General features: G+C 40.9%; 1 protein-coding gene across 1 annotated transcript in view; it reads right to left on the minus strand.

The window, feature by feature from the left end:
* Window positions 1-24,861, minus strand: part of cnnm2b (cyclin and CBS domain divalent metal cation transport mediator 2b) — a 59,578-nt gene that overhangs the window by 10,377 nt on the left and 24,340 nt on the right. The window contains exons 2-3 of the mRNA XM_070439321.1: window positions 1,508-1,651; window positions 947-1,088 (exon numbers count right to left, since the gene is read on the minus strand). Coding sequence (XP_070295422.1) covers window positions 947-1,088; window positions 1,508-1,651 — 286 coding nt within the window. The remainder of the gene's footprint in view (window positions 1-946; window positions 1,089-1,507; window positions 1,652-24,861) is intronic.

Genomic DNA, 24,861 nt, shown 5'->3' on the forward strand with positions numbered 1-24,861 from the left:
CACACGCTTTAAGCGATGCTTTAGCAGCTCGCTAGGTCAAAGTTCTCACCAAATCCCCTCACAAATGCTACATATTTCTAATCACCTTTGCTCTACACTGGTAGCTACTGGGAATATCCAACGGTGATTCCAGGTGTACGTTTCCATGGGATTTTTGCTAATAGTATTAAAAATTCTTTTAAACACTGTGCACCACACGCGCATGATATTATCTGTAGATCATAACTTGGTGCTATGCTTTGAGCTTTAGCCTGTGCTTTAGCCTGCCTGAAGTGCCAAGGGTGGGTTGGGTGTTGCGTCATTTGGGACTATTGCAATTCCGACCTGCCCTATTGGTCCAAGACTAGACAGGATCAAGCGCATCGGCCAATCAAAATGCAAACATTATTGAATGCCAAGTCTAGGCCAGTGCATACACGTAGACATGTTCTGTGGAGTAACTCCAGCAAATCAGCCAAACTGTTGAAAGTGATTTCATCGTGAAAGTAGTGTAACCACATTGTATATGTTGTCCAAGCTAAATCTACAGATTCTCCAACCGCGAGAACATGACACGCAAGCAAATAGTTCGCCATGTTATTCATAACTGAGACCATATAAGTCTGTGCAGACATCCCATGACGCTCTCCCCAGAGGCCTCGTGTCTTCCTCTCTCCCCTTCTCCGACAATCACCCACGTGTCAACATCATCAAAACACACACACAACCACACATTCTCGTCTCAAACACCACATCTCTCGCCACACACACACACACACCACACACACACACACACACACACACACACACACACACACACACACCACACACACACACACACACCACACACACCCACACACACACAACACACACAACATTCACTTGTCGCAACACACACACACACGTTCCACAGTCAGGGTTCTGAGGGCACACTGGGGGAAGTCAAGCAGCAACGCAGTGTGCACACTTGCCTGTTGCTAGGTAACGCAGGGTTGCCAGCAGAAGCTGAGGTGATATTTTAACCTTCATTTCACTGTCGTTGGGCTTGAAGGCTGAGAAATCCTGCTTCCGCTCACGGTGGGTGATTTTCTTCTTCGTTTTGTTGTCAGCTGAGGGGAGAAAGAATTGGGGAATGGGGATGAAAGGGGAGGAATTGTTTTTAGGAAAAGGGGGAAATTGTAAGCTGACTTTGATAGTGCATTTCCTAGGTACAAGGGTGAATAAACTTTAGTTACTCAAAGGAATTTATTTTCAAGCAAATATATTCTTTCCCTATGGACAACGTATGAACAATTTAAAATAAAAAAAATGGGGGAAACAGAGTTGCCGTTGAAACATTACTGGACATAACATAACAATAAAACGATGTAAATTGCCTGGAAGCTAAACCTTTACGATAGCACGTTACATTACAGCAGATAATAAAGTGGTACTAGTCTGGTAACAGGTTCAAGTTACTCAAAATGAAAACATTGATACCACTTAATTTCAGTAAAATGTGCGTGAAGTAAATAGTTTGGGCACCTACTGTACAAGTCTGTCTCGTCCAGGATCTCTGACTTGATGATTTCCTCGATGATGTCCTCCAGGGTGACGATGCCCAGGACCTCGTAGAAGGGGTCCCCCTCACCCTCGTTGTTCACCCTCTGAACTATGGCCAGGTGGGATTTACCTAACACACACACACAGAAGGAGAGATAGAGAGACAGAGATAGAGAGAGATAGAGCGATAGAACACACATTTAAGAGGTTGTAAAGTTTGGGTCATAGTGATAAAGTGCAGCAAGAGCCTCTGTCTCCAACGTTATAAAGGTCAACTTATGAACACTGTGGTCTTTTTGAACACTCAGTGGATAGAGGTCAAGTACTCTCTGTTCATGAAATATATCACCAATTATAAACCGGGTGGTTCGAGGCCTGAATGCTGATTGGCTGAAAGTATGACAAAAAAATGTTTTTAACGTTGTTAAACAGTTTATAACAGCAATAAGGCATCTCATAAGTGTGTAGTATATGCCCAGTATTCCGCGTACTGTATCCAGGTACTCCGTGTTCCGTCGTGCAAAGAACAGCCCTTAGCCGTGGTATTTTGGCAACATAACACACCTCCACAGGCCTTATTGCTTAATGATACATTGCATAAAGTAATAAAGCACACATCATACAGTATTTCACATCTGGGATATTTCATCAGGGCATATACAGTGCATTCGGAAAGTATTCAGACCCCTTKATTTTTCCACATTTTGTTATGATACAGCCTTATTATAAAATGTATTCAATATTTTTTTCCCCTCATCAATGTACACCCCAATACCCCATAACGATCAAGTTAAAACAGGTTTTTAGACATTTTTGCCGAAAATTTAAAATAACAAAAATAACAGAAATAACTCATTTACATAAGTATTCAGACCCTTTGCTATGAGACTCAAAACTGAGCATCCTGTTTCCATTGATCCTCCTTTAAATGTTTCTACAACTTGATTAGAGTCCACCTATGGTAAATTCAATTGATTGGACATGATTTGGAAAGGCACACACCTGTCTATTTAAGGTGTAAGAGTTGACAGTTCATGTCAGAGCAAAAACCAAGCCATAAGGTCGAAGGAATTGTCCATAGAGCTCAGAGACAGGATTGTGTCGAGGCACAGATCTTGGGAAGGGTACCAAAAATGTCCTGCAGCATTGAAGGTTCCCAAGAACACAGTGGCCTCCATCATTCTTAAATGTAAGAAGTTTGTAACCACCAAGACTCTTCCTAGAGCTGGTCACCTGGCCAAACTGAGCAATCAGGGGAGAAGGGCCTTGGTCAGGGAGGTGACCAAGAACCCGATGGTCACTCTCCAGAGTTCCTCTGTGGGGATGGGAGAACCTTCCAGAAGGACAGCCATCTCTGTAGCACTCCACCAATCAGGGCTTTATGGTAGAGTGGCCAGACGGAAGCCACTCCTCAGTTAAAGGCACATGACAGCCCACTTGGAGTTTTCCAAAAGGCACCTAAAGGCTCTCAGAAAATGAGAAACAAGATCCTCTGGTCTGATGAAACCAAGATTGAACTCTTTGGCCTGAATGCCAAGCGTCATGTATGGAGGTAACCTGGCGCCATCCCTACGGTGAAGCATGGTGGTGTCAGCATCATGCTGTGGGGATGTTTTTCAGCGGAATGGGACTGGGAGACTAGTCAAGATCGAGGCAAAGATGAACAGAGCAAAGTACAGAAAGCTCCTTGATGAAAACCTGCTCAGACTGGGGCAAAGGTTCACCTTCCAACAATGACCCTAAGCACACAGCCAAGAGAACACAGGAGTGGCTTCGGGACAAGTCTCTAAATGTCCTTGAGTGGCCCAGCCAGAGCCCGGACTTTAACCCGATCGAACATCTCTGGAGAGACCTGAGAATAGCTGTGCAGCGACGCTCACCATCCAACCTGAGAGAGTTTGAGAGGATCTGCAGAGAAGAATGAGAGAAACTCCCCAAATACAGACTCAAGGCTTAAATCGCTGCCAAATGTGCTTCAACAAAGTACTGAGCAAAGTGTCTGAATATTTATGCAAATGACAAATAGTAAAAAAAAGAAGATTTTTTTTATTTTACCATAAAATACGTATGAACATACTGGGTATATGCTTTGAGGTTTGCAACTTAATATAAGCTTGCAGAAAGTAACAGTGAGTAAGTTAGTGACACTAGTAACACGGTAGTAACAGTAACATAGTAACACTAGTAATACAGTAGTAACAGTAACATAGTAAGACTAGTAACACAGTAGTAACAGTGAGATGGTAACACTAGTAATACAGTAGTAACAGTAACATAGTAACACTGGTAATACAGTAGTAACAGTAACATAGTAACACTGTAATACAGTAGTATAGAACATAGTAACACTAGTAATACAGTAGTAACAGTAACATAGTAACACTAGTAATACAGTAGTAACAGTAACACAGTAACACTAGTAATACAGTAGTAACAGTAGCAATAGTAACACTAGTAATACAGTAGTAACAGTAACATAGTAACACTAGTAATACAGTAGTAACGGTAACATAGTAACACTAGTAATACAGTAGTAACAGTGAGATGGTAACACTAGTAATACAGTAGTAACAGTAACATAGTAACACTAGTAATACAGTAGTAACAGTGAGAAAGTAACACTAGTAATACAGTAGTAACAGTAGCTAGTAACACTGGTAATACAGTAGTAACAGTAACATAGTAACACTGGTAATACAGTAGTAACAGTAACATAGTAAACTAGTAATACAGTAGTAACAGTAACATAGTAACACTAGTAATACAGTAGTAACAGTAACATAGTAACACTAGTAATACAGTAGTAACAGTGAGATGGTAACACTAGTAATACAGTAGTACAGTAACATAGTACACTGGTAATACAGTAGTAACAGTAACATAGTAACACTAGTAATACAGTAGTAACAGTAACATAGTAACACTGGTAATACAGTAGTAACAGTAACACAGTAACACTAGTAATACAGTAGTAACAGTGAGATGGTAACACTAGTAATACAGTAGTAACAGTGAGAAAGTAACACTAGTAATACAGTAGAAACAGTGACATAGTAAGACTAGTAATACAGTAGTAACAGTAACATAGTAACACTAGTAATACAGTAGTAACAGTAACATAGTAACACTAGTAATACAGTAGTAACGTAACATAGTAACACTAGTAATAAGTAGTAACAGTAACATAGTAACACTAGTAATACAGTAGTAACAGTAACATAGTAACACTAGTAATAACAGTAGTAACAGTAACATAGTAACACTAGTAATACAGTAGTAAGGTAACATAGTAACACTAGTAATACAGTAGTACAGTAACATAGTAACACTAGTAATATACAGTATAACAGTACACATAGTAACACTAGTAATACAGTAGTAACAGTAACATAGTAACACTAGTAATACAGTAGTAACGTAACATAGTAACATAGTAATACAGTAGTAACAGTAACATAGTAACACTAGTAATACAGTAGTAAACGTGAGATGGTAACACTAGTAATACAGTAGTAACAGTAGCTAGTAACACTAGTAATACAGTATTAACAGTAACATAGTAACACTAGTAATACAGAGTAACAAGTAACATAGTAACACTAGTAATACAGTAGTAACAGTAACACAGTAACACTAGTAATACAGTAGTAACAGTAGCATAGTAACACTAGTAATACAGTAGTAACAGTAGCATAGTAACACTAGTAATACAGTAGTAACAGTAACATAGTAAGACTAGTAATACAGTAGTAACAGTAACATAGTAACACTAGTAATAAAGTAGTAACAGTAACATAGTAAGACTAGTAATACAGCAGTAAACAGTGAGAATGTAACACTAGTAATACAGTAGTAACAGTAACATAGTACACTAGTAATACAGTAGTAACAGTAACATAGTAAGACTAGTAATACAGTAGTAACAGTAAATAGTAACACTATAATACAGTAAGTAACAGTAACATAGTAAGACTAGTAATACAGCAGTAACAGTGAGATGGTAACACTAGTAATACAGTAGTAACAGTAACATAGTAACATAGTAATACGTGGTAACAGTAACATAGTAACACTAGTAATACAGTAGTAACAGTGAGATGGTAACACTAGTAATACAGTAGTAACAGTAGCATAGTAACACTAGTAATACAGCAGTAACAGTGAGATGGTAACACTAGTAATACAGTAGTAACAGTAACATAGTACACTAGTAATACAGTAGTAACAGTAACATAGTAACACTAGTAATACAGTAGTAACGGTAACATAAGTAACACTAGTAATACAGTAGTAACAGTAACATAGTAACACTAGTAATAAGTGTAACAGTGAGACGTAACACTAGTAATACAGTAGTAACAGTAACATAGTAACACTAGTAATACAGTATTAACAGTAACATAGTAAACACTAGTAATCAGTAGTAACAGTAACATAGTAACACTAGTAATACAGTAGTAACAGTGAGAAGTAACACTAGTAATACAGTAGTAACGGTAACATAGTAAGACTAGTAATACAGTAGTAACAGTGAGATGGTAACACTAGTAATACAGTATTAACAGTAAACAGTAACACTAGTAATACAGGTATTAACAGTAACATAGTAACACTAGTAATATAGTAGTAACAGTAACATAGTAACACTAGTAATACAGTAGTAACAGTAACATAGTAACACTAGTAATAACAGTAGTAACAGTAACATAGTAACACTAGTAATACAGTAGTAACAGTAACATAGTAACACTAGTAATACAGTAGTAACGGTAACATAGTAACACTAGTAATACAGTGGGTAACAGTAACATAGTAACACTAGTAATACAGTAGTAACAGTAACATAGTAACACTAGTAATACAGTAGTAACAGTAACATAGTAAACTAGTAAATCAGTATTAACAGTAACATAGTAAACTAGTAATATAGTAGTAACAACATAGTAACACAGTATACAGTAGTAACAGTAACATAGTAAACTAGTAATACAGTAGTAAAAGTGAATGAGTAACACTAAGTAATACAGTAGTAACAGTAACATAGTAACACTAGTAATACAGTATTAACAGTAACATAGTAACACTAGTAAAATAGTAGTAACAGTAACATAGTAACAACTAGTAATACAGTAGTACAGTAACATAGTAACACTAGTAATACAGTAGTAACAGTAACATAAGTAACACTAGTAATACAGTAGTAACAGTAACATAGTAAACACTAGTAATACAGTAGTAACAGTAACATAGTAAACACGTAGTAAATACAGTAGTAACAGTGAAGATGGTAACACTAGTAATGACAGTAGTAACAGTGAGATGGTAACACTAGTAATACAGTAGTAACAGTAACATAGTAACACTAGTAATACAGTAGTAACGGTAACATAGTAACACTAGTAATACAGTGGTAACAGTAACATAGTAACTACTAGTATATACAGTAGTAACAGTAACATAGTAACATAGTAATACAGTAGTAACATAACATAGTACACTAGTAAACAGTAGTAACAGTGAGATGTAACACTAGTAATACAGTAAGTAACAGTGAGATGGTAACACTAGTAATACAGGTAGTAACAGTGAGATGGTAACACTAGTAATACAGTAGTAACAGTAACATAGTAACACTAGTAATACAGTAGTAACAGTAGCCTACTGTGATGCTGTATCAAAACATGATATCAAGCTCTTGGCCCATAACTTGACTGTATTGATCTGTATCAATCAGTATAAAATAAGAAACAATGTTCTACTGTCTGGCACACAATCATTCCATTGGTCATCTGATGGAAAGAAACCTTAACCCACATCTGCTTTCCCAGGACCCTCTACTACACAGCCACTGTCTACAAAAAACCCTCCATGCAAAATACTGTCAACTAAAACGCTAAACAAATTCTTTGCCTTTTCTCAGCGAGTGATCATTTAAAAGGAATTTTCCAGAGGAGGCCCGGCCCGGGCTAATATTAGCCCAGAAAATGAAGTTTCCGTTCCCGCCCTCCCGGGCGATATTCTCACTGACCGAAGCCACTACTGTGTGATCAGATTGTCTTGGAGCTTGTGGGGTCATTTAGATGCAGATAGGGCATAGTTTAAATACTAAGGACTCTCTCTCTCTCTCACTCTGGTCCCTCAATGGGGTAAATGGATCCAGTCAAGTACTTCAGCAACAACCACTCTACACTGTGTTACTCTGAGCACCTGAGGTGTTTGGAAAACAGAAGAACAGCTCCATGGGAAAGGATAAGCACTCCAAACACACAGGTGTTGCAGGTCGAGTAGAAACCAACCCTGGAATGTGTGTTATCATAGCCCTTTCCTGCAGTCAACTGACCTACTAACCTCAGTGTGGAATGTTATTCATATTTCTCTTCATTATAAAAATGTATAATAAAAATACAAATGTATACAAATGTAAAAAAGCAGAAAATACGGTGTTTCTATGTCAAACAGTTTTTTTATATACTGAAAAAATATATAAACTCAACATGTAAAGTGTTGGTCCCATGTTTCATAAAAGATTGCAGAAATGTTCCATACGCACAAAAAGCTGATTTATTTCACATCTTGTGAACAAATTTGTTTACATCCCTGTTGGTGAGTGTTTCTCCTTTAACAAGATAATCCATCCACCTGACAGGTGTGGCATATCAAGAAGCTGATTAAACAGCATGATCATTACACAGGTGCACCTTGTGCTGGGGGAAATAAAAGGCCACTCTAAAATGTGCAGTTTTGCCACACAACACCATGCCACAGATTCCTCAAGTTTTGAGGGAGCGTGCAAATGGCATGCGGACTGCAGGAATGTCCACCAAAGCTGTTGCCAGAGCATTTAATGTGAATTTCTCTACCATAAGCCGCCCCCAACGTCATTTTAGAAAATTTGGCAGTAAGTCTAACCAGCTCATAACCGCAGACCACGTGTAACCACGCTAGCCCAGGACCTCAACATCTGGCTTCTTCACCTGCGGGATCGTCTGATAACAGCCACCCTGACATACCAGCCACCCAGACAGCTGACGAAACGAAGGAGTATTTCTGTCTGTAATAAAGCCCTTTTATGGGGAAAAACTAATTCTGATTGGCCGGACCTGGCTCCCAAGTGGGTGGGCATATGCCCTCCCAGGCCCACCCATGGCTGCGCCCCTGCCCTGAATGTGAAATCCATAGATTAGGGCCTAATGAATTTATTTCAATTGACTGATTTACTTATATAAACTGTAACTCAGAAAAATCGTTGAATGTTGCATTTATATTTTTCTTCAGTATATTTCAGTCTTCTTTGATGTGTATGAAGTGTAATATTGGGATGCAAACTCAAAACGTAATAATTTCAATTCTATATCTGACATGTTACAGGTGTCTTCTGTTTTTAAGCCCATAACCATGTGTGTGAGGTGTATACTTTTGTTTCAAAGTAGATTTGTTTAACCTTTCTAGGCCATGCTTTCCGCTAGCGGAACCCCTGACAACATTCAGCTGAATAGGCAGCGCGGGAAATTCAATTTTTTTTCTTTAAAAAAAATACAAATGTACCTTTCACACATTAACAAGTCCAATACAGCAAATGAAAGATAAACATCTTGTTAATCTACCCATCGTGTCCGATTTAAAAAATGTTTTACAGCGAAAACACAACATATGACTATGTTAGATCACCGCCAAGTCCAAAAAACACACAGCCATTTTCCAAGCCAAAGATAGGAGTCACAAAAAGCAGAAAGAGATAAAATTAATCACTAACCTTTGATGATCTTCATCAGATGACACTCATAGGACATCATGTTACACAATACATGTATGTTTTGTTCGATAATGTGCATATTAATATCAAAAATCTTAGTTTACATTGGCGCCATGTTCAGAAATGCCTCCAAGATATCCGGAGAAATTGCAGAGAGCCACATCTAATAACAGAAATACTCATCATACACTTTGATGAAAGATACATGTTTTACATAGAATTAAAGATACACTTCTTCTTAATGCAACCGCTGTGTCAGATTTCAAAAAAACTTTACGGAAAAAGCACACCATGCAATAATCTGAGACGGCGCTCAGATATAAACAACATTTCTCCGCCATGTTGGAGTCAACAGAAATACAAAATTACATCATAAATATTCCCTTACCTTTGATGATCTTCATCAGAATGCACTCCCAGGAATCCTAGTTCCACAATAAATTGTTGTTTTGTTCGATAATGTCCGGTATTTATGTCCAAGTAGCTACTTTTGCTAGCACGTTTAGTACACATGTCCAAACGCTCGCGCAGGTCCTGGCGAACTCGGACGGAAACTTAAAAAAGTTATATTACAGGTCGAATAAACTTGTCAAACTAAGTAGAGAATCAATCTTCAGGATGTTGTTATCATAAATATCCAATAACGTTCCAACCGGAGCATTCCTTTGTGTCTACAGAAGTAATGGAACCAAGGCGATATCATGTGGAATGTGCGTGACCAGGAACTGGCATTCTGCCAGACCACTGACTGAAACAGTTCCCATCCGGCCCCACATCACACTAGAAGCTTTATTCAACGTTCTACAGACTGTTGACATGTAGTGGAAGGCGTAGGAAGTGCAAACAAATTCATATCCTACAGTGTTTTCAATAGGCGATGAGTTGAAAATCGACCAGCCTCAGAATTTCCACTTCCTGTTTGGATGTTTGCCTGCCATATGAGTTCTGTTATACTCACAGACATCATTCAAACAGTTTTAGAAACTTCAGAGTGTTTTCTATCCAATAGTAATACTAATATGCATATATAAGCATCTGGGACAGAGTAGAAGGCAGTTCACTCTGGGCACGCTAGTCATCCAAAGTGAAAATGCTGCCCCCTATCCCTAAAAGGTTTAAGACAATCAAGAAACACTCTGTGTGACCCTGATTTAGCCCACTGCAGTATTAACCGTGCCTTCCCAACACAACACACCAATATAACCCCTGTAAGCCAGATAGATCTAGTTAGGCCAGGTGTAAGATGACAACAGCACTCAAGTAAGCCACACACACAGCACATAGAGGGACAGAGACAGAGACACACACACACAGCACAGAGAGGGACAGAGACAGAGAGACACACACACACAGCACAGAGAGGGACAGAGACAGAGACACACACCCACAGCACGGTGAGGGATAGAGACAGAAACAGAGTGAGAGACACACACACAGCACAGAGAGGGATAGTGACAGAGACAGAGAGAGACACACACAGTACAGAGAGGGACAGAGATAGAGACAGAGAGATACGCACGCACACACACCTATACACCACAGGATGTTGGTGGCACCTTAATTGGGGAGAGCGGGCTTGTGGTAATGACTGGGGCAGAATCAGTGGAATGGTATCAAATACTGTACATCAAACACATGGTTTCCAGGTGTTTGATGCCGTTCCATTCCGTCCTCCCCTCACCAGCCTCCTGTGGTATACACATACACTCCCCTCCATATGTATTTGGACAGTGAAGCTACAATTTAAAATTGTGTATCTGTACACTTGCATTTTGGGATTTGAGATCAAATGTTTCATATGAGGCGACAGTATAGAACGTCCCCTTTTATTTGAGGGTGTGTTCATTCAGTGCGTTCAGAAAGTATTCTCACCCCTTATTCCACATGTTGTTGTGTTACAGCCTGAATTCAACATGGGTTCAATAGCTCTTTTTTTGTCACCCATCTACACACATTACACCCATTATGACAAAGTGAAAACATGTTTCTAGAAATCTTTGCATTTTATCGAAAATTAAATACAGAAATATCTCATTGACATAAGTATTCACACATGTTAGCAGCATCGCCGTTGGCAGCCATTACAGCTGTGAATCTTTCTGAGTAAGTCTCTAAGAGTTTTCCACACCTGGATTGTGCAACATTTGCCCATTATTCTTTTCAAATTTCTTCAAGCTCTGTCAAATTGTTGTTGATCATTGCTAGACAACTATTTTTAAGTCTTGCCATAGATTTTCAAGCAGATTTAAGTCAAAACTGTAACTCGGCCACTGTTATTGTCCTGCTGAAAGGTGAATTCATCTTCCAGTGTCTGAAGGAAAGTAGACTGAACCAGGTTTTCCTTTAAAATTGTGCCTGTGCTTAGCTCCATTCAGTACATTTTTATCCTGAAAAACTCCCCAGTCCTTAATGATTACAAGCATACCCATAACATGATCAAAAATCAAATCCAATTTTATTTGTCACATACACATGGTTAGCAGATGTTAATGCGAGTGTAGTGAATTGCTTTGCCACATTTTTTAGTATTACTTTACTTTAGTGTCTTGATGCAAACAGGATGCATGTTTTGGAATATTTTTTATTCTTCCTTCTTTTCACTCTGTCAATTAGCTTAGTATTGTGGAGTAACTACAATGTTGTTGATCCAACCTCAGTTTTCCCCTATCACAGCCATTAAACTCTGTAACTGTTTTAAAGTCACCATTGGCCTCATTGGTAGAGGCCAATGGCCGATATAGGCCCGTGACTTACCTTCTGCTTCTTCTTCTCAGAGGTCAATGGTGCATGAAGATCACCAAAGGGTTGAATCCTCAGGGGATTTTTCACAGATCAAATCGTGTAGTTGAGKGTCATAACTCTTTCGTAACTCATTAACAGTCCTCCTCCACATCACAATTAAGTCGGTAATACTGGTCTATAACGCACACAAGAAGTGTCCACGTATGAATTCATAAATAGACACCAGCTTAATGTGGTGAAGGACTGTTAATGAGTTACGGAAGAGTTATGACCCTTAACTACACGATTTGATGCATACAATTTACCCTGAGGATTCAACTCCATGGTGATCTTCAAGCACCATTGACCCCAGTGAGAAGAAGCAGAAGGTAAGTCATGGGCCTTTACCGGCCCGTGGGGGAAATGGGGCTGGTGCAGGCTATATATAAGCATCATTTTCCGAATGTGGTTTGGACTTTTAGCATATTCACTAACACTGGTATGGCAGAAGCTTTTGAGAACAGCCATAATGATGACACTACGCTGTCATTGTAATGATGCATCTATTACGATACCTAAATATGAGCTCTTGCATAGAGATATGAATGCGTTAGAGATATGCTATGGTTATACTTCAATATTTTTCATTAATGCGGTTGGGACCTGTTATAACACGTTCATGAATGCTTATAGATGTGTAATAATAGTCAAAGTAAATTGTTACCAAATACTATCATCTTTGAGAACTAACATTCACCAGGAATAAAAGCTAGACAGTCAGGAAGAATAAAAAATTCCAAAAACAATGAATTTAGCAGTATAGATTTTGTTATTATGTGTAAGCAAAAGAACACAGCATAAGCCATGCCAGAATACACAGAATGGCAGGAAATTTGCTTTAAAACTGCTAACATTTCTCTCAGCTCCAAAGATAAATATGTAGAATTGCAGGAAATTGGCTTAAAAATGCAAACGTTTCTGTACACCGACAAGATGGCGGCCACAAAAATTTTCTCTGAAATTCAGCCGTGCTGTTGGGCCGACCGCACCCCATGCCACGCCCCCTGCCATGCCCACCACCTAAGCCTCTTTTTTATCCAGAAAAAACCCTGCATGCAAACCTCTCAGTATTACCAATAACAGTGGAGATTAGCATTTTGGAGCGGATAATCTATGTTCCATCTCACTCATCATTATTCACGGTTCATTCATGAGTATCCTTAATCATGTTCAGAAACACCTTATTTTCTTACTTACATAAAAGTGACTCCAAAATGGCAGAATACATTAGTAAAAATGTTGTTCCTATTGGGCAAAATATAATCCGAAATACAACCAAAACAAGCTTCAAATGCATCCAACAAATGTGTAGAGTCACACGCTTGATGTAGTCATTGAGTGCTAGGAATATGCGACCAAATACTAAACTTTTGACTACTTTAATACAATATAAGTGAATTTGTCACAAGATTTATGACTTCTTCAAATGGGGGGACTAGATACATAAAGTGCTTTCATTTCTAAATGTTAAAACAGATATGTATGAAAATACTACATGTGTCAAACTCATTCCACGGTGGGCCGAGTGTCTGCGGGTTTTCGCTCCTCCCTTGTACTTAATTGATGAATTAAGGTCACTGGTTAGTAAGGAACTCCCCTCGCCTGGTTGTCTAGGTCTTAATTGAATAGAAAAAACAAAACCCAGCAGACACTAGGCTTCTAATGGTTGTCAATTCCTTTGTGTCTTCTTTTTCACTCTGCTCATCTCTCTGTCTGTCCAGTGCAACCGTTTAAAATGCATCAGTGGAACAATGTTATCATAATCAGCCAAAAGTGGTCACACCAACACACTTTCTCTCCTCAATTCTCCCCGAAATGGATTGTCTAAGCTGTAGGCCTGTTTTACATTCAGCAATTAGTAAAAGCAAGCCTGCTTCTTTCCCRGAATAGGCTATTAGGCTTTGTAAAAAAAATAAAAAAAATATGAATGTCCTATAGCTTTTGTAGCCTATAGTGCAAAGGAACGTTTTAGTTATTTAGCAGATGCTCTTATCCAGAGCGACATACAGGAGCAATTAGGTTTAAGCGTTTTGCGCAAGGGCACATCGACAGATCTTTCACCTAGACAGCACAGAACTAGCGACCTTTCGGTTATTGGCCCAACACTCTTCACCGCTAGGCTACCTGCCGCTCAGCTGGAAGGGAGAGGCTAGTGATGTGTTGCCCAAGTAATTAAGCTAAATATTAGCTAGATATTAGGCCATTCATTAGCTAAATATTAGGGCTATATGCTAAATATTTACCTGTCAGGGTGCAAGAAAAAAGGTTAACAGATTATGAAATGCGTTCCTCCAGGCTGAGCTCTGTGGTCCCGGGGTACACAAAGCTTCACTATTGATTTGGCCTAGGCCTACGTTTTCAGATAATTATCACACCTGGGCTACAACTACACAGTGCAACGAGGAATGTATTATTGTTATGAAGTGAGTACACAGTTATTGTCTATAGGCTGTAAACTGCAGTGATGTAGGCTAATAACCACTCAAACGTCCTGTTTTGTTTCATGCCAAAAAAACTGCCTAGGCCTGATTATGCAACCATTTGGATCAGTTTGGGTCTATTATCAACAGTTTAGAACAGGGGTGTCAAACTCATTCCATGGAGGGACTAGTGTCTGCTGGTTTTTGTTTTTTCTATTCAATTCAGACCTAGACAACCAGGTGAGGGGAGTTCCTTACTAACCAGTGACCTTAATTCATCAATTAAGTACAAGGGAGGAGCAAAAAAAAAAACGCAGACACTCAGCCCTCCGTGTAATGAGTTTGACACATGTAGTTTAGAAGCACAAGAAAGGTCCATTAGCAGGCCACTCATATGGTGTATTTTGTCAGGATGTAGCCTGATAAGATAGGCCTACTATAGGAAAATGTATTGATTTTTATATTTCACCTTTATTTAACCAGGTAGGCTAGTTGTTCTCATTTACAACTCATTTACAACTGCGACCTGGCCAAGAATAAGCAAAGCAGTGCGACACAAACAGCAACACAGAGTTACACATGGAATAAACAAACATACAGTCAATAACACAATAGAGAAAAAGCCTATATACAGTGTGTGCAAATGAGGTACGATAAGGGAGGTAGGCAATAAATAGGCCATAGTGGCGAAATAATTACAATTTAGCAATTAAACACTGGAGTGATAGATGTGCAAAATATGACTGTGCAAGTAGAGATACTGGGGTGCAAAAGAGCAAAAAAAAATCATAATAATAATAATAACAGTATGGGGATGAGGTAGTTGGATGGGCTGTTAACAGATGGGCTATGTACAGGTGCAGTGATCTGTGAGCTGCTCTGACAGCTGGTGCTTAAAGTTAGTGAGGGAGATATGGGTCTCCAGCTTCAGTGATTTTTGCAATTCGTTCCAGTCATTGGCAGCAGAGAACTGGAAGGAAAGGCAGCCAAAGGAGGAATTGGTTTTGGGGGTGACCAGTGAAATATACCTGCTGGAGCGCGTGCTACGGGTGGGTGCTGCTATGGTGACCAGTGAGCTGAGATAAGGCGGGGCTTCACCTAGCAAAGACTTATAGATGACCTGGAGCCAGTGGGTTTGGGGATGAATATGAAGCGAGGGCCATCCAACGAGAGCATACAGGTCGCAGTGGTGGGTAGTATATGGGGCTTTGGTGACAAAACGGATGGCACTGTGATAGACTGAATCTAATTTGCTGAGTATGGTGTTGGAGGCTATTTTGTAAATGACATCGCCGAAATCAAGGATCGGCAGGATAGTCAGTTATACGAGGGTATGTTTGGCAGCATGAGTGAAGGATGCTTTGTTGCGAAATAGGAAGCCGATTCTAGATTTAATTTTGGATTGGAGATGCTTAATGTGAGTCTGGAAGGAGAGTTTGGAGTCTAACCAGACACCTAGGTATTTGTAGGTGTCCACATATTCTAAGTCAGAACCGTCCAGAGTAGTGATGCTGTACGGGCGGGCAGGTGCGGGCAGCGATCGGTTGAAGAGCATGCATTTAGTTTTAGAGCAGGTAGAGGCCACGGAAGGAGAGTTGTATGGCATTGAAGCTCGTCTGGAGGTTAGTTGACACAGTGTCCAAAGAAGGGCCAGAAGTATACAGAATGTTGTTGTCTGCGTAGAGGTGGATCAGAGAATCACCAGCAGTAAGAGCCACATCATTGATGTATACAGAGAAAAGAGTCGGCCCGAGAATTGAACCCTGTGGCACCCCCATAGAGACTGCCAGAGGTCCGGACAACAGGCCCTCCGATTTGACACACCGAACTCTGTCTGAGAAGTAGTTGGTGAAACAGGCGAGGCAGTCATTTGAGAAACCAAGGCTGTTGAGTCTGCCGATAAGAATGTGGTGATTGACAGAGTCGAAAGCTTTGGCCAGGTCGATGAATACAGCTGCACAGTATTGTCTCTTATCGATGGCGGTTATGATATTGTTTAGGACCTTGAGCGTGGCTGAGGTGCACCCATGACCAGCTCGGAAATCAGATTGCATAGCGGAGAAGGTACGGTGGGATTCGAAATGGTCGGTGATCTGTAGCAGTTTGGGTCTAGAAGTGTCTCCCCCTTTGAAGAGGGGGATGACCGCGGCAACTTTCCAATCTTTGGGGATCTCAGACGATACGAAAGAGAGGTTGAACAGGCTAGTAATAGGGGTTGCAACAATTTTCGGCTGATAAATTTAGAAAGAGAGGGTCCAGATTGTCAAGCCCTGCTGATTTGTAGGGGTCCAGATTTTGAAGCTCTTTCAGAACATCAGCTAACATCAGTGAAGGAGAAATGGGGGAGGCTTGGGCAAGTTGCTGTGGGGGGTGCAGGGGTGTTGACCAGGGTAGGGGTGGCCAGGTGGAAAGCATGGCCAGCCGTAGAAAAATGCTTATTGAAATTCTCAATTATTGTGGATTTATCGGTGGTGACAGTGTTTCCTAGCCTCAGTGCAGTGGGCAGCTGGGAGAAGATACTCTTAATCTCCATGGACTTTACAGTGTCCCAGAACCTTTTGGAGTTTGTGCTGCAAGATGCACATTTCTGTTTGAAAAAGCTAGCCTTTGCTTTCCTTACTGCCTGTGTATATTGGTTCCTAATTTCCCTGAAAAGTTGCATATCGCGGGGGCTATTTGATGCTAATGCCGTACACCACAGTATGTTTTTGTGGTGGTCAAGGGCAGTCAGGTCTGGAGTGAACCACGGGCTATATCTGTTCCTGGTTCTACATTTTTTGAATGGGGCATGCTTATTTAAGATTGTGAGGAAAGCACTTTTAAAGAATAACCAGGCATCTTCTACTGACGGAATGAGGTCAATATCCTTCCAGGATACCCGGGCCAGGTCGATTAGAAAGGCCTGCTCGCTGAAGTGTTTTAGGGAGCGTTTGACAGTGATGAGGGGTGGTCGTTTGACCGCAGACCCATTACGGATGCAAGCAATGAGGCAGTGATCGCTGAGATCCTGGTTGAAGACTCCAGAGGTATATTTGAAGGGCAGGTTGGTTAGGATGATATCTATGAGGGTGCCTGTGTTTACGGATTTGGGGTTGTACCTGGTAGGTTCATTGATCATTTGTGTGAGAATGAGGGAATCAAGCTTAGATTGTAGGATGGCCGGGGTGTTAAGCATGTCCCAGTTTAGGTCAGTTTAGGTCATCTAAACTCTGAAGCTCTGAACGAGCTCTGAAGATAGATGGTCGGCAATCCATTCACATATGGTGTCCAGGGCACAGCTTGGGGCAGAAAGTGGTCTATAGCAAGCGGCAACGGTGAGATACATTTTTCTGTAAAGGTGGATTTTTAAAAGTAGAAGCTCATATTGTTTGGGCACAGACCTGGATAGTAAGACAGAACTCTGCAGTAGATTGCAACTCCACCCCCTTTGGCAGTTCTATCTTTTCGGTAAATTTTATAGTTAGGGATGGAAATTTCAGGGTTTTTGGTGGCCTTCCTAAGCCTGGATTCAGACACGGCTAGGACATCCGGGTTGGCAGAGTGTGCTAAAGCAGTGAAAAAAACAAACTTAGGGAGGAGGCTTCTAATGTTAACATGCATGAAACCAAGGCTTTTACGGTTACAGAAGTCAACAAATTAAAGGCCTGGGGAATAGGAGTGGAGCTAGGCGCTGCAGGGCCTGGATTAACCTCTACATCACCAGAGTAACAGAGGAGGAGTAGGATAAGGGTACGGCTAAGGGCTATAAGAACTGGTCGTCTTGTACGTTCAGGAGAGAGAGTAAAAGGAGCAGGTTTCTGGGCACGGTAGAATAGATTCAATGCATAATGTACAGACAAAGGTATGGTAGGATGTGAATACAGTTGTGGTAAACCTAGGCATTGAGTGACAATGAGAGACGTACTGTCTCTAGAGACATCAATTAAACCAGGTGAGGTCACCGCATGTGTGGGGGGTGGGACAAGAGGGTTAGATGAGGCATATTGAGCAGGGCTGGAGGCTCTACAGTGAAATAAGACAATAATCACTTTCCAAAACAGCAATGGACAAGGCATATTGACATTAGGGAGAGGCATGCGTAGCCGAGTGATCATAGGGTCCAATGAGTAGCTGGACGGGCTGTAGACACGGCGATTCAGACAGCTAGCGGGTCGGGGCTAGCAGGCTAGCAGAAGGGCGTTAGACGGACGTCACGACGGAAGAAGTCTGTTGTTGTAGCCCCCTCATGGGGTTACGTCAGCAGACCAGTCGTGATGGATCAGCAGGTGTCCGTTTAGTAAAAGGGTCCAGGCCAATTGGCAAAATAGGAAGAGTAGCCCAAGAAATTGACTGATGGACCACTACAGCTAACAGTCCAGTATGCTCTAGATAGCTAGCGGGCTGCGGCTAGCAGGCTAGCAGATGGGCATTCAGGGGACGTCGCGACAAAGGAGCCAGTTGAATAACCCCCTCGGGCGGATTACGTTGGTTGTCCAGTCGTGATGGATCGGCGGGGCTCCGTATAGGCAATTAAAGGGGTGATGGTGATGCTGATGGTCTCTTCAGCTAGCCGGGAGATGGGCCTAGCATAGTCTAGCTCCAGGCTAATTGGTGAAAATATGGGCTTCTCCTTTCCAACTCCCCGCCCGTTCTTAATGCTATAGCACGTAGCCTATTTCACATTCAGCAAGCAAGAGCAAGTGTGCATCTCTCCTCCAATAAGCTGTTAGTTAAGAAAATCGAGGCTTAGAGTCTCACGAGCATGTGTTGTAGCCTTTTGTAGCCGGAGTACATGTGTTACATCACCGACAGCTGACTGTAGGCCTCTACGTATAGAGAGTCTTTTGAGAGGTTTGCAGGGATAACATTACAACTAGCACCAACATCTAGCTGAAATCTGACAGCCTTTTTATTGACCAGCACGGTTGCAAAGAGAGCTGCATTGGGGTCTGTGGCTTTCTCCTGTACCACGTTGATGCTCTCGGACTTTGGCCCTAGCGTGACGCAGAGAACATCCCCATGCGAGTCAGCTGAGGCATTTTCCATTGCCAGGACGTTGTTTCTCTTGCTGGTTCCTGCACTTTTGCAAACAGTAGAGAAGGGATTGTTAAATGATTGTTAAATGCAGGGCATTTTTTCTTTCATGTTTCCGTCCACGGTCTTGTATAATTCTCTGTGAGCCTGTTCCTCTGTGGAGTCTCCTCTCCCTCTCTGTCTCTCTTTCTGCATTACTGCAGCATTGCTACAGGGCCCTACACTTCTATGGCTTAGCTCTCTGTCTAGCAGGGTGGGGCTCAATTCAGATCTGTGGATTTGACTCCCATTCAAGATAAAATTCAAGTTAAAATTCTATTGAACTGGCTACACCATAACAGAATTTTAGTTTGAGTGACAGGTAGTATAATTTCATTCAGTGCAATTCAATTCCACTCAGTCATAGAACATTAGAGTTTCATTGAATCTAAATGGCCATACTTCCAGATAAAGAATATATCACTTTTCTCTGGAAACAATGTTCGTAGACTCTTTTAACCTTAGTGCTTAGAATAGACCATTACATTTCCACCAACCATTTCATTTGTTTGGCTCCTTTCTCCCTCTCTCTTAGCAAATTACGGGCCAGTCTATGAGCCAAATGTCCCCTTCCAAAACTCGAAAGAAGCTAACACCTGCGAAATCATAATTTGTCCAAATAACCGGTGATGAAAAATCCAAGCGCCAGAACTACTGTTGCTCGTTATCTCACGCATCCCGTTGTATCACGACAGATCTACGGTACAATTTATGTTTACGTGATCAAGTAAGGACTAGATTCTATCAAATCCACACTAGCCAGCATAGCATAGCGCTTGTTTTGGCCGTGTCGGAGGTGGAACTGCGTTAGAGCAGTCAAATCCACAAGCGGCTCCTTGCATTAGTTTATCGCGGATGCCAAACATTGGATGCAACTAAACCACCGATTTTTATAATCCAACGAATCCCATGCAGCCGAGTTATAAGTTCAAACGCTCAAATTCCTCCAGAAAGTAGTCTCTCTACTTAAATGTTCTCCCACTGAGCTTTGATAGCACTAGCTAAATTCAGGACAGCAATGTTGTTGACAGCTGTAGCAACACTTTTACAGTTGTCCATAGCTGTATCTTTCCAAAAATATGCAGTAGCAAAGATTATCTATGTACTGACCAGGGAAGCCCCGATTCTGTTATTGACAGAAACCTGTGAAATGACAGACCAATCAGGACTCATCTCTCAGTATGTCCAGCCCTCCATGATCTCAGCCAATCATGGCTAGCCAGGAAGGATCCTGTCCTTTTTCCTATATAGCTCAGTGTTTTCTCCTTGGCTAAACTAGGCTTGTAATTTAAATGTTTTATTCATATTTACAGATCATGGACAAGTTTATTATTAAGGCACGTCAAAGTTCAAATGTTCAAGAAGACATTTAAGTTAGTTTCTACTGTGAAGTAGGAACTAACGGCAAATGCCCAGCTTCCTGAACCCGGTAACAATTGGCAGCCAAGCATCGATCACCATGACACCGGCATTCAAATAAAACCCTCAATATTTATAGAAAATGTTTCATCCTCATCACCGTCCATCACTTTACCACCATGAAGTTCATCATAACATATTTCATCTATAAACTCCTAATGCTTTTCCATGTCGTAGCGGTAGTACAACGTAGCATATCATCACGACTCCAAGTTTACTTTGACATGATGATTTATTATGTCAATATTTCCATTGCATCATCAACTTCACAAACACAAAAAGATCCTACAAAAGTCGAACGAACAAATTGTCTGTCGACATTTATGAAATTGTACTGACACTTCATGTTTCCGTCACACCTATCGTGATTTTTATACGGCATGACCTTACTCGCATAAACACTGTGGATGGAAACATGGTTACTGTCCCGCAATAGATGACTACATAGCTTCCACTTAGCCAGAATTCCCACGCAAAAAAACAGCACAGAGCAAGTGACTAGCGTCTGCCATAAATACGCTGAAGACAAATACAAACGGTTTATTCATAGCTCCTCGGCTGCTATAATTAGTGTGGTGCACTCCGGTTTAGGGGCTAGGAGTTAGGGAAGTGGTGGGGAGGCAGGGTGACCTCTTGACCCTGTGGATTCTACAGATTGGCAGACAGCCTCGGAAAGAGTGTGTGTTTCTGGCAGACCTGGGTTCCAATACTATTTGAAATAAAATCAAGTACTTTAGCTGGGCTTGACTGAGTTTGCCAGTTGAAATGGAACTAATGAAAAAGTCCCATCCAACTGGCACCCCAGGCAGGCTAAAACAAACACAAAGATTTCAAATAGTATTTGAACCCAGGTCTGATAGGTGGGGACTGGCTGTCCAGGCCCTTATAAGACACAGCGGTATGTATGTGTTAGAATGTGTGTGTGTGTGGATCTGGCTGGGGCTGTCTGGCTTGGACAGAGTGGGGACGGTCGTACACACGGGACCTCTTCTAGAGCCGGAGGAGGATGAAACTAAAAGCACAAAAGAACTCCCGGGACACACATCACACTGGAGAAAACATTTAAGAGGCATGGCATGCATGCTCAAACACACACACGCACACACATGCACACACATACAATGAGGGGAGAATGATCCAAGCCGGCAAGAGTAGAAAGACAGACACATCTACACATAATGTACACACTGTACACATCTACACATAATGTACACATCTACACGTACTGTACACATTGTACACGTCTACACATACTGTACACATCTACTGTACACATCTACACATACTGTACACACTGTACACACTGTACACATATACACATACTGTACACATCTACACATCTACACATACTGCACACATCTACACACACTGTACACACCCACACCCACTGTACACATCTATATACACTGTACACATCTACACATACTGTACACATCTACACATACTGTACACCCTGTACACATCTACACATACCTAGGATAGGATAAAGTAATCCTTCTAACCCCCCCCCCCCCTTAAAAGAGTTAGATGCACTATTGTAAAGTGGTTGTTCCACTGGATATCATAAGGTGAATGCACCAATTTGTAAGTCGCTCTGGATAAGANAGATGCACTATTGTAAAGTGGTTGTTCCACTGGATATCATAAGGTGAATGCACCAATTTGTAAGTCGCTCTGGATAAGAGCGTCTGCTAAATGACTTAAATGTTAAATGTAAATGTAAATACTGTGCACATCTACACATACTGCACGCACTGTACACATCTACACATAATGCACACAATGTACACATCTACACACACTGTACACATCTGCACACACGGTGCACATCTACACATACTGTACACATCTACACACACTGTACACATATGCACATACTGTACACACTGTACACATAATGTACACATCTACACAAAATGTACACATATATATACACTGCTACACATCTACACATACTGTACACATATATATACACTGTACACATCTACACATACTGTACACATATATATACACTGTACACATCTACACATACTGTACACACTATATACATCTACACATACTGTACACATCTATACACACTGTACACATTTACACATACTGTACACACCTACACACATCTATACATACTGTACACATCTCTACATACACTGTACACATCTACACATACTGTACACATATATATACACTGTACACATCTACACGTACTGTACACACTATATACATCTACACATACTGTACACATCTATACACACTGTACACATTCACACATACACACACTGTACACATCTATACATACTGTACACATCTCTACATACACTGTACACATCTACACACACTGTACACATCTACACACACTGTACACATCTACACATACTGTACACACTGTACACATCTACACACACTGTACACATTTACACATAATGTACACACCTACACACACTGTACACATCTACACACACTGAACACATCTACACACCTACACATACTGTACACACCTACATACACTGTACACACCTACACACACACTGTACCCCTATACACACACTGTACACCTATACACACACTGTACACCTCTACACATACTGTACACATCTACACATACTGTACACATGCACATACTGTACACACTGTACACAACTACACATAATGTACACATACTGTACACATCTACACATACTATACACATCTACACATGAACGGAAAAGCAGGACAAACTATGTATTTTGCCTAACTGTAAACATTCTATTTTAGTCTAGTTGCTGGATGACAATTAAACACAAAAACAAAGTATAAGGAGTAGGGATTGTGAAAAATGAAATTCACATGAGCACCACTATGCCTACTCCACACATGCCCTACTACAGTAGCTATGTTGGTCTATTGTACTTCAAACTATGTGTAGGCAGGTTGCTTAGGATTCAAACCTTCTCAAACAGCCTCATTCAAACTCTGTGATGTAACACAATCAGATCAAGCCCTAGTATGTGACTCCTGAGAAGCAGCTGACTAGTAGAATCTGGGGTGTTGGAGTAGGGTTAGAGCAATATCCTACAGGAGGATAGCTCTTCAGAGCTCTTCGGCCCATGACCCCCGCTCCACAGTAGCTTCCAGGGGTCACCAAGATGGCTGACCAGTGACCAAGCCATGGAGCCATGGAGCCACCGCCACAACCCCCAGCCATCACTGTCGTGCCTCCCAGGCTTGTGAGAACCTCTCCCGGGGCCTTCTGAGACTGACTGTGTGCTCTTTTCCACCATTCCCAGGTTTATTTATGGAAGGTGCAGTTTGTCATATTTTTCCATAGCGTAATTTCTACCCTATAAATACATCCCGTAAAGCTGCAGGGCATGTCTATCTGTCCCGGACAACGGTCAGACCTCTCTCTCGCTCTCTCTCCAAATATTTCAGCTATGACAAATATAGTGTAATCTCTGTGGCGATGGGAATCCATTGGATAACCAGCGTCTTTATTTGAAATCCAGCCTAGAGAAAYAGACAAGAGTTTCCATGCTAAGCCATCTTGAGTTTTGACCCATTTTTCCATTGACATGGATAGCTAAGAAGACAGTTGACCTCTGGAGTAGTAGCTATAAATTGACTATTTTTAGCATATTTTTTGTATCTCACTAGGCAAATATTTAGGCTACAACATTGTGCATCTCATAATAGGATATTATTGGTCAGTAGTTTGAGGTACTTCGTATTATCAGAAGCCTATTGGTTGTTGTGTGGCTTATCAGCCTCTTCTGTGTGCGTTTCACCTTGAAGCTCCCACTGATAGGAGGAATGTAAATATTAGGATTGGCATATGAGGCATTTCTATATTGACGTCATGATAATGAATCTCATTATTGGATTTAGATGCCAAGGACAGTCAAAAACATGATTTTCCTCTGTTTTATATATATTTCCACA

Source organism: Salvelinus sp. IW2-2015, unplaced genomic scaffold (assembly GCF_002910315.2).
Source record: "Salvelinus sp. IW2-2015 unplaced genomic scaffold, ASM291031v2 Un_scaffold1562, whole genome shotgun sequence".
Lineage (NCBI taxonomy): Eukaryota > Metazoa > Chordata > Actinopteri > Salmoniformes > Salmonidae > Salvelinus > Salvelinus sp. IW2-2015.